The sequence below is a fragment of the Ctenocephalides felis genome, unplaced genomic scaffold (assembly GCF_003426905.1).
Source record: "Ctenocephalides felis isolate EL2017-DRISC unplaced genomic scaffold, ASM342690v1 CF-g0.4_SCAFFOLD_01170, whole genome shotgun sequence".
Classification (NCBI taxonomy): domain Eukaryota; kingdom Metazoa; phylum Arthropoda; class Insecta; order Siphonaptera; family Pulicidae; genus Ctenocephalides; species Ctenocephalides felis.
The window spans coordinates 3,257,106-3,269,059 of NW_020537324.1; the positions used below are offsets into that span (position 1 = coordinate 3,257,106).

Consider the following 11,954-nt stretch of genomic DNA (forward strand, 5'->3'; position numbering starts at 1 on the left):
TATTTCCTGGATCCTATTATATTCGTCCTGAACTTAAGTCACTATAAAAACACAACATTCGAAATTCATGGTGCACGTGGTACTGATGCAAGTCGGAAAAGAAAATCTTGGAAAGATATGGTTGTCGCATATGCCTCAGTCTACACAAACTTATTATAATCCATGTAATAACAGAATGAGGTCCGCGGTCCAAAATTCTGAAAATTGTAATGAATATTCAAGTTTATCATATAATTTATAAGAAAAGTATAAAGATACAAATATGTTATTAATCTGCAAGTCGATAGCAAATAGACTTGTGAAGAACAATAAAAGAAAATTGTTATGGAGATATTATTATCATAACCTAATAGGTTGGACAACCTAATAGGCTAAGCAATTGTGATATCCATTTATTACCAAGCGAAAAAGCTTTTCCCGGAATTGTTGCAATAACTTCAAATATGTAATCACAACAATAATTGACTTTCAATATAAAATGCATGTATGTAGAAAAGACATTACTTTGCGTAGTCCTCTAAAAAGCTACTTTAAGGAAATGTGTCAACATTGGAGATTTCTCAAAAAAATATATATATATATTGAATATGTAGACTACCTAAACATAGAATTCATGTATGAATTCATGTATGAATTTTAATTTATAAATTTAGCAAACTAATTACAATAACCTCTATATAATGTTCAAATTTTATTACCATTATGTTATGACTTTGATGTTATTATTATTAGGAATAGGTTTTCAATGCTAAATCTCATCACAATGTGACGCATGCGTTGATTTTGTGACTCTAAATCGGTCACAGATGTACATCATCGAGTGAACGAATATAGTGGATGCCAAAGTTCGACTGTTTTGTGCCAGAATTTCATTAATTGTGATCACGATTGATGGAACAGCATCCACTAATCCTGAACTAGATACTTCAATTACAACTGATTATAATTCACAATTAGAATACATATTTATTTCATAAATTTGAAGGATAGTTGACAAAGAATAATTTGCAGATAAAATTATAATTGTAGAATTTAAAATGTTTAAATTTAAAAAATAAAAGAAAGATTGAACAACCCAGAGAAGTTAAAAAAATAGTATGTCTGTGCCTGAAAAATACCTGTAAAGTAAAATGACCCAGAAACAAAGAAAAAAATTGTCTTACAAATAAATTATTGTCTGACAAATTAATGAAAAAAAGACCAACAGATAGCAGAATATAAAAAGTGGTATTTTAAATAAAATCAGAAACATTGTTAACAAAGGTAAATGCATAATCAGAAAAACAAACTTAACACATAAATATTAGTAAAAGTAAATAATAAATAATTATTCTATACATAACAGATTATAAAGACATATAATTATATTATATAAATATTTTCCATTTTTCTTACTTAACCCTACAATTTCAATAAGATAGACATATAACAACGTGCTAGAACAGGCGTATTAGGCAGGGGTATAGAGTACATGAAGAATTAATACACATATCAAATCTAAATTCTGAACTTACAAACAACCTTTTATGGCTTGTTTGCTCATGTAAGAATGATAGTATTTCCCCCAGGCATAATCAGGTGCTTCTCCATTTACCTGGTCTCTAATGTCGTACGAGTCTCCCGAATCTTTGTCTTTATTTCTCAGTTCATCTTCCATCCTCATTTGGGATTGTCTGGCCTTAAAAGATCGCGATTCAGCTATTTCTCTCATCAATTTACTTGTGACTTGACTGGGGCTCGACAAAGGGGTGCTGGCGATGGGAATGCTAGTTATCCCCTGCGGTTGCGTTGAATCAAGTTCTTGGTCAAGCCAAGGTGATGTTCCGCACTCTGAGGCGGTATGGTAAGATGACGAACGTGATTGTGGAGTGCAGGTGCATTCGGAGGCGGTTATGAAGTCTTCGGACTCTGATCGCGCATCTTCAGTGCAGGCTTCTTCAGAAGACAGAGAGCGGGATGCATTTTCCTGTTAAAACACGTCAGTATTAACAATATTAAATATTTGGATTTTAAAAAGGAATAATAGGTTTATTAAGCTTACATTTTGTGTATCTTGAGCAGATCTTAATGCAGCATCCAACTGTTCAGCCAAGCTGGTTACTTCTGTCAATTTTTTACTTATCGCCTCGATGGCGGAAGCATTTGGCTGCTCGTTCGAAAATGACATCCTGGTAATAAATATTTTACATGAAATTTGTCAGTTCTTTAATAATTGTATTACTAATGCATAAATATACTTACTTATCGCCGACAAGAATGGCTTCTTTCAAGCGTGTTCGCAAAAGTCTACCTAATCGTACCATACGTCCAACCTCTTGTAAAACCTGATCCTTTTCTTTTTCCCTTTGTTCGGTGTCCATAGCTGCGCCTAAAAATTACAAATAGCACGTGAGCTTCAAAAACGTTTTAAAAACAAATATTGTACAATTCATATATTGGCAACGTTGGGCAGTATGAAAGTCTGATTGTTTATTTGCATTCGTAACTATTATATTCTCTCAATAAATATCGAGATGAATCTCTTACCACATGTTGCCATTTCAATTAACTCGCGTAACCGATGACACTGATGGGCCGTGCTTCGATGGAATACAGCGCACACTCTGAGTCGGGTCATCTGTTCGTCGCTGGCGGTTCGAAGCGCGTTCCAGGCCTTCTCGAGTTCCCCACATTGACGGCAGTTGTCGGCGGATGAAAGTCTGCACGCGCTCCGTAAACATGCCGCAGCTTCCAGGAGCTGTTTGCCGTATTTGTAGGTACTCTGAAAATAAATTATATATATACAGTATATTGCCAAAGTTTAAGTTTTCATTAATTAGTATTTTACCTCTGCTGTTTTCTGCAAAGCGGCTTGTCGATCCCTCTGTATCCTTATCTCTTCCTCATTACACCCGACAGTTATATATTCTTTACGTACTGCTAAAACCAAATCATCGAGCCATTCTTTAGCACGTGCAGCTTCAGTCTCGTATGATCCCACATGCTGCAGTTGTTGCAGAGTAAGAAGGCGCAGCTCGAGCCCGTCGGTAAACAGAGAACCGCGAGCGGCCGCCGCGTCCAAGGCTCCTTTGACTTTGACCAGGTCGAGAAAGGAGGGAGACGCGTCTGACGAGAAAAGTGTATTGGCGCTGAACGGTTGATTAGATTGCTGGGACATAGGTGTCGATGAGAAATATTGTTGCGTTGGAGATGTTGGCTTGGTTGCAAACACGTTAGGTACTTTCTGGGAATTAATATTTGTGGTGTTTGGACAGCAAAGACGCTCACCCGCACGGCGAAGTGCACATTGGAGGGATTCTGAGAGAAAATATGAACAAAAAATAAAAATAATTTCTAATATTCTAATTTCATTATCAAATATTACTAGTTAGTTTTGAATTACCTAGTTCTATTTGATGTTTGCGTAAAATCCGCAATTGTTCAGCAGCATCCCTAACATCTCGTTCAAGTGTTGCACCGTTTACACCCATCAACAGCCTTTCATAAACTTCACCAGTACGAGAAAAGTATTCTCCAACTAACCGATGAAATCTTACTGAAGTTACTAAAGCATTTCGTCTGTGTTCTAATCGTATCGCAAAATGTCTGTCGAAAACATGATCACATAACATATTTATATAATGATTTAGATATAATTTAATTCCGGATTGTTATACCTGCATGCAGAATCCATTAAATCTCTTCGAGTTAATAGATCTTCTCTGGATTTTGCTGCAACCGGTAACACGTCTACTTTTCTCATGAGTTCCGCATAACGTGCATATGCAAGTCTGCATCGTAATTCTAAGGCTTCGTGCTTCCGAAGCAAAGCTTCGGCCGAAGAAGCATCTCCGCCAACTCGTTGACTGACATTCAGAAGCATTTCACCAGGACCTGAAATATAAGTATGTACATAAAAAAATACATCTATTACTATCACTCTATATGACGGACCTAAAATCCACGCAGTGACTTGATCCAAAGCAGTGCCTAATTTTTCTGCGTCCTGTGCTTCATTGTATGCTTTTTCGGCTTCCAGCCATGCTTCTTCAGATTGTAACCTGGCCGTGCTAATCGCTTCCAAGGATCTTTGAATTCTTGATTGAGTATCAAGAAAATCTTGAGGTGACCGTATTCGGACTTGTTGGCAGTCGGTTGCTACGGAGTGTGATGAATATGATATTGGCTGGATGACTATGGGAGATTGGTATTGCTGGAGTAACGATTCACCTGAAAAAAAATGAAATTAGTAAACAATTCATTATTAATAGATGTAAATGTTGAAGTCCTATTTTTACCAGCTCGTTGTATATCTTGCGCCATTTGCTCCGCCTTTTCCGATTTGGCTGCATTTTCGGCCAAGGCCGCTGACATTTGACAAAGTCTTGAATGCCGACATTCCAGTAAATGCAATCTAACCTCTTGCAATTGTGACAATGCTTCTTTAGAACGGCGACTAAATTCATCTACTAACTAAAAAGAAATAACAACGTTATGCATTTATGAAAAATAATCAATTCATATTCTTTAAAAGCACATATAAACATATGTCTTATGTAAATTTCATTTAACTATTTTATAGAAAGGATCGTGTGTCACTTGGCTATTGTATTAGTTCAGAAATGTCGTTCGTTTTGTCCCACGAGGACATACCTTTCACTGTCTCAATCTTTCAAAGAATTTGGTTTGGAAATATTCTCAGTTGACTATAGGATATTGCAAAAATGTCTAAATGTATTTAATAAAATCTTCAATAGAAGTTTATTAAATTAAATTATTACAGATGGGAACAATAATAATATTTGTTGCTCCAAACTTTGGCCAAAAAAATTATATTAACTGAAATAGTCATTAGCTGAAGAGAAGTATTTAATGTTTATAAGAAGTTATATTCATTTTAAAGCAGTACTTTTTCCAATATAATTTTCGATTACATAATAATATTTTACATAATATTCATAAGATATTTCTTCAGATAATTTTCTTCTGTAACAAAAATGTAGATACGGACAATCAGATTATTAAATACGTACAATGTGGACTAATATCAATAATCGATATATTAGTATTAACAAATTAAAGATTGAATGACGATGATAGCGATTTTATTAATATAAAACGTATACGTGAAATTATTCTTATCGCTACTTGAATTTGAAAACAATCATTATGCAATTTGTTATCGTGTCGATAAAAATTTTATCACTTCAAAAAAAGTCAAAGTCGAAGAATATAGGTAGGAATTTTTTATTAATCAACGGTGATTTTGATATGAAATGTTACAAAATAATACTGGAATGATTTTGCCACAATTATTTTGTGATTCTCCTAGTCAAGAAAAAAAGTGTTCAAAATAATTAAATATAAAATAAATAATAACTGAATAATTTTCTTACCAATCTATTTTGTATCCACTGCGTATGGTTGTACTCATATTGCCCCCCAAGGTCAACTGGTAAATTATTGTCATCTATATATTTCGACAGCCTGGATTTCGAAATATAAATTGGCTGAAAATATATTAATATTTTTCCATAATATCTAGATAATATTCTTATAATGATCATATTTACCTCTTTGTCTTTTTCCTGTTTAGTGCAATGATCTATTCGTTGTTTTGCCCAAAAAGCGTCCGATCTTAAAACTATCATGTTGGACATTTTTTGGTCCAGTAATTGTTTAATTTGTCTAATAAGGGCTCTGGCTAAACGCCAAGATCCTCGTTGACCATCCACTAATACAGCCAAACCTTCTGATTTACTTTCTTCACTGAAATGAATATTGACGATTTCATGTTAATAACTTGAAATTCTAGTATGTATTATAGAAAACTACGTGTACTTTCTTATGTGCGACACAATTAATTTGAAAACGATTCAAAGCGTTTTCAACAAATGTTTGCAAACTTAGTGTTAGTATAATAATTTTAGTCATTAGTTATGGAAATTCATAAAAAAACTGTATTTAACCAACTTTAGTATAGAGTAACAAAAAACCATAATATACATTACATATTCATGTATTTTACTTCTATGACACATGCTTCGGTTCAAAACCGCGCAATGCACGTTGTCTTTGCGGTATATTTATTATGTAACACCGTTGATCATATTATTTGTTCTATTTTGTTTAATAACACTCGACAATAGATTGGCTACCGCATTTCTGCGATAATAAATCTAAAGTCATCGACATGAACGTGCAAAGGCACAACAGGTGGTCGCTGCAGAAAATTCTACGGGAAATTGATACTTTGCACTTTACATTCTACATTTGACATTTAGAAGTAGGTAATATTATAATTAATTTCAGCTCTAGTTATGAAAAAAACAACATATGAGAAAACATTACTACTGGCGGAGAAAAAGTTTTAAGTTGCACTATTATCCATTTGCACATTCAACTGTTTCTTGTTCCAGTCTGTGAATATATGAGCACTTTCAATAAAAATCTAACTCACTCAAGAATTCCTAGAATGTACTCGATGGCTATCTCGAGGTGTTTCTTCGTCCACGGCTGCAGCTGAGTCGGCACCGTCACCAGGAGAATGGGAAGGTGCTGCCTGGTGCGGCCGCCCGGCAAGCACACCAGGCGGGACCTCAGAGCCACGAGGGTGTCGGCCTCCATGATTCAGAAGAACCTGAAAACAAATTTATTCGTTGTAATAAAAGTTAATAAATAGAGCTTTACTTGATTTTTGGACATTGTAAATGTAGAAGAAGTTTACTATTGATAAAAAGTTGTTACTTCTGCGTGTTTTTTGTAGCATCTTTATTGTGGGATTTAAAACCGCATTTTAGATATTATCAATCACAATGACCTGCATTTGCACAATATTGTTGCATTGAAGCAAGTCGAGAATAAAAAGATATTTTTCAAAATGTATCAGAGAAATCCGTAATATCCAATTACTTCTGATCCGTAATATGAAATCAGATCAAAGTGTTAGAAAATCTCTGTAAAAATGAATATAAGTACTGAAAAATCTCTATATAAAGGTAAATGATTGCACAGACAATTTAAAAAGTTTATACAAAATTGAATAAACCAAAGTGTATCAAAATAATGTTTTTTGTGTTTTAAGTTTGTGCAAAAACTATATGATATTTCTAGCAAATTATTACACCACAGTAACAAAATTTCAATTTCAAAAGATATGAGCAGACATACAAACAAAATATATGTTAATAAAAATACATAAATATTCATGTGTTGTCATAATCATTTTATTATCAAATTATCATTTAATTAATTGTGAATAATTAATAGCTACAGTTATTTATTACAGCTTGAAAAATAATTTATTCATCAGATAATTCACAAAAGTTCACGAAATATAAAAATTCATTTTAAACACAAAGAGCCGTAAGCACGTAATAACATCTGTCATAAATAACGGTAGTGACAACTTTTTACGACGCACTTTTTTGAATATGTATGTATTTTAATTAGGAGAGTCGACGAAAAAGAATATTACTTGGTAAAAAAATAAATCATGTAGTTTACCACATAATTAGACGAAATATATTATTAACTGGGAAGTGAGAAAATATACAAATGAAATCTTAATCTTATTGTTAGTAATTGCAGCATGCAGTTTAATCTTTAGCCATAATTAAAATCAGTTTTAATGATTGTAAAAGATTACATATCAAAAAACAATAGAACACGTGTAAACATTGGTTTTAAATGCGCAATTTAATTAAAACAAATACAATTGCGAAAATGTTGATTCTTTAAGACCATAATTGGAAATCATGATTTCCACCGAATAAAATAATAGCGTGATATAAATATTAATCATTGATTAAATGGAACAAGTTTCTTTTTTATCAATAAGTGCACTGAATAGTTTAACGATGTCAGTTAATAATTTTCAAGGCGATGAAAAATATGTACATAAATATTTATACTTACACGAATTAAAAAGAGAATTTCGTGTATAAATTAAGACAAAAAATTAATCTATTAAGTATTAGTAATTACTTTTATATAATGATTTCTAAAGATAGAAACAAAACATTTTAATAAAATTTCATTCTCAAGCTTTATTTTTCGTTTATTAACGATGTTATTTATTATTTTCACCTTATTTTTTTTAAATTAAAAATATAATGAAATTGTTAAAAAAATGTCACAGGTACTAGCGATGGCATTTTTTATTAGTACGGGCAATTTTCTTTATGAAAACATATACTCGCACTTATTCAAAAATATTCCAAGCAATAGAGTTGTATTTTTTATTTGTATGGACAATTAATTTTGTTCAAGTAAAAATATATAAATAATATAATTAGACATAATAGAATAGCTAGAGAATTGAACTTCATATCAGTAATAAAAATATTACAACATTTTTTTAATTTATTTATTTAGAACAGTCAGAATCAAATGGTTTTCTATGAGTTAGAGGGCAAGTTATAATAGCAATATTTATAAAATAATAGTAGTTATGGTGATAATAAGAAAACAGATAATAAATACAGAATAAAAATAATCCATACAAATAAAAATAAAATAATAATAGTCACAATAATTGTACCAGATCATTTGATAGTTTAATTCGTTAAAAACAAAAATCGTTATATGAAGTAGAGAAAACAGAAGAAGAAGTTAGAAGTTATATAATAATAAAAATAATAAAAAACCATAATAAGAATTTATTTAAAAAAAGTCACAGTCATGATTTCACTGTTTCAGTGAGTATACTGAAGTTTTCCAACATTTGATGGTTTAGAATTTGATCTTATTTTTAGAATTAGTTCATAGGTAAATTGTTTATTCTGATTGATTTTATAAAGAAATTATTTAAAAAAATAAATATTCAGTACAAGTAAAGCGTGACTTGTTGTTAGAACTTATTGCTATTCATAAATAACAACGCAGGATTTAGGCCAGTAAAGGCGCGCCCATTTTCTTAACATATTGTTGAATAAACAATTTGAATATTGCCCATTGTAAAAGAAATAATGTTATATATACATAAATTAATTAGAATACATAAATTTAAAAAAGTATTTCTATTATCACACGTTGTTCTTTTATCTTTGCAGAACTTAACATCAATCTTTGACCCAGATACAAATTTTATCGCATGCAATAAAAGTTATCAAAATCTTTGTTCCAGCGCGTAACAGTTATGTTAATTAAGCACGATATGAAAAGTTACTCTACTTATGTTATCATCGGGTATCCATTATATTCAGATTTCCTGCGTACTACTACACCACACAATATAAACACTAGGAATCTTTTACAAAAACATCGTTCCTTTCAACTCGAACTCGGAAAACAGAACTTTGTTTGTTAAACGTGCACACTCGCGCCGGAACTCGCGCAGATGACTGCGAGAGGCCGAACGGTGAGAAGAGAGGCTGCGAGAGATCGGGCCGGTGGGGACTTGAGCCGGTTTAACCATAACATACAATATACAAACGAATCAATGTTTTGATTTACGATAGACTAGGATCTAACGAGGTAGTAATAGTAATAGATTCGATTTGGGTTGAAAAAATCCTTGGAATTCCATAGACACTTTTGGTGCAAAGATTGAAAGCCTCTTGGGGGTTGGAAGAGAGTTGAAGATTCATAAATGCACAAATCATGAAAATTTTATATAGTTGAATTGTTAAATAGATTAGATAATCGACTATAATGAACCGTTTGCAAAAATATTCGCTATGTTCTAGACTAGTGATTTACAAAGTGGTTCACATAGACCACCAGGGGTCCATGACAACATTCAGAGGGTTACACTTGAGCGAAAAAAATTTAACATGAAAATAAAAAATAACATCGATAATGGCATCTACTTTCTCACAATGAAAGAATGAAATTTTATTAGAATGTTTTGTTTCTATTTTTAGAAACCATTATATAAAAGTTTTGTGTATAATTATTAAAATATTGATTTTTCTTCATATTCTTCATTATATTTCTTAATATATATTTCAATTATGATTATGTATCACAATATACCAAGTTTATACCTAGTTAATTATACTATCTTTATTAAAAAGTCAATACAATATTTAATAATATTATATACAATATTTATAAGGAGAACTAAAAAGTAAGTAAAAACATAGTTTTATTTTATAAAACTATATAAGTTGCAGCATAAGTAGGCTTTCGACTAGTGGTTTTACAATAATTTATAAAAATGGTGAATAGAACTTCCATGATAAAGCCCGAAGGGTCTACGACACGAAAAAGTTTGGGACCCTATGAATCTATGATATAGTATGTATGAACAAATAGTTTAGACTCTGGAACATTTCTTTCATCTGTGTAAATTTTTATTTGATATGTTGGTATGGTATGTCTTTTACCGCGATGGAAATTCTTGTCGAACTACTATCATGTACCGGTAAGGCGACATTCAAATAATTTAACTAAACAAAATTCTACTTTGCATGCTGCTATCGAACTGTCTTGTACTCGTACGTAGGCTCGACAATGTTCTTTACGTTTCAATGACATTTATATATTCAATACTAAACATCTTATAGCGAGTACTAAACCTTTCTCATACTGTAGATTTATGGAAATTTTAATCTCTTGAAGGTGAAAGAAGCATATAATGTTAGCGCGTTCTATCTTTGCTAGGTTTTACGTCGAATACGAAACTTGTATCATAAATTGTAATGTTGGTTTAGAGCTTTTTGTTGTTACCTATAACAGAACGGTTATGAAGATAGTCTTATGGGATGAGTTTTCTTAAAAGAAAATGTATAAACGATATGGCTAAAATTTTGCTAATTGATAATTATTTACAAGCAAAACATAAATCATCCGATTCAAGTTAGGTTCAAATTGTCTGGTTTCTGAAAACACCATACCTTTAGAAACCACAAAGATATTTTTGCTCGACGTTGAAAAAAAAGAGATAAATATGAAATACATAAACAAAATAAATAAATAAATAAGTTTACTTTTAAACAAATGGATTGTTATTCTCGGTTTGCATCCGAAGGGCCGGCCGTTCGTGGTCTAATGCGCTGGGAGCGGCCCCGGCGCATCGCGAGGAACGCGGCCGCCGCACGGTGCGCCGCTTTCGACATACGCCGAGTGTCGACCAGGAAGAGACGGGGCTCTGCTTCATCCAAACACACAGAGGACTATTATCAACGTACGAATATATTCACGTAGAGATTCTCTCAACCAGTAAACATACTGGAACTTATGCTGACAAAGAAATATCCCGCATTTTTTAATGAAATCATAAAGTTAGATCATGAACCTAATACATATTTGTTTCTCAATAACGTTGTTAATTTAACAAATTTTAAACAGCTTCTAGAAAAAAACGAAGATTTTACGTAAAAACAAAGCAATATGGTTTATATGTCACTTATTCACAAATTAACGTATTTTATGCGATTTTTTAATCAGCTATCAGAAATAACTAGGTGGTTTATAGGCTATTGGGATTAAGTATGTTTATAGAGATATATTATAAAATATCATATTATATTATATTAGAAAAATATATTATAAATATCAACTTTTGTTTCAAATATAAAAAACTCACATGTTTGTCACATAAATGTCTCCATTATAGCTTTTACATATCAATCTGCATACAGGCTTGTAATTTACTAACACCAGATCCTGAAAAAAACAAATATATATTATATTAATGAAATATAATATTGTTCAATGCCATATTTTATTTGAAAACTTTAGTTAAAATATCAAAAACTCACATGTCATATAAATGTCTTCGTTGTAGCTTGTAATTTCTTCATAATTCTAGAAATTCTGTAAAAAAGCAAAACATGTATTAGTTATATTTATATATAATTCTCCAATAGGCTATTTCTATTTGATATCTATATATATATAATATGAAGTGAAAAGCTAATAACAATACAACTTGATATCATGCTGACCTGTATGGGTACCGATCCCGGACCAATGCACCTTAAAATTATAATTGCGTGGAAAAATCTCAATTTTTTTTAAGACTCATC

The 11,954-nt window shown here is 31.7% G+C and overlaps 1 protein-coding gene across 1 annotated transcript; it reads right to left on the minus strand.

The window, feature by feature from the left end:
* Positions 1 to 1,398: 1,398 nt before the first annotated feature.
* LOC113366532 (SEC14 domain and spectrin repeat-containing protein 1-B) lies at positions 1,399 to 11,746 on the minus strand. Its single transcript, XM_026608154.1, has 14 exons — positions 11,688 to 11,746; positions 11,513 to 11,592; positions 6,440 to 6,619; positions 5,553 to 5,748; positions 5,376 to 5,489; positions 4,278 to 4,452; positions 3,934 to 4,209; positions 3,657 to 3,873; positions 3,383 to 3,585; positions 2,828 to 3,297; positions 2,527 to 2,761; positions 2,242 to 2,368; positions 2,042 to 2,168; positions 1,399 to 1,966 (listed from the first exon to the last, which is right to left on the minus strand). Exons 3-14 carry the CDS (start codon positions 6,604 to 6,606, stop codon positions 1,511 to 1,513), a joined length of 2,763 nt encoding a protein of 920 aa, XP_026463939.1. The 5' UTR covers positions 6,607 to 6,619; positions 11,513 to 11,592; positions 11,688 to 11,746; the 3' UTR covers positions 1,399 to 1,510.
* Positions 11,747 to 11,954: the final 208 nt, after the last annotated feature.

What these genes read in the sequence shown, in the direction of transcription:
- LOC113366532 (XM_026608154.1), bottom strand. Translation starts at nt 6,606, where the DNA reads ATGGAGGCCGACACCCTCGTGGCTCTGAGGTCCCGCCTGGTGTGCTTG. An exon ending in GCAAGATATACAACGAGCTG is followed by an intron (nt 4,210 to 4,277) that starts GTAAAAATAGGA and finishes ATTTTTTTTCAG; the next exon opens with GTGAATCGTTACTCCAGCAA. An exon ending in GCCATTCTTGTCGGCGATAA is followed by an intron (nt 2,169 to 2,241) that starts GTAAGTATATTT and finishes ATTTATTACCAG; the next exon opens with GATGTCATTTTCGAACGAGC.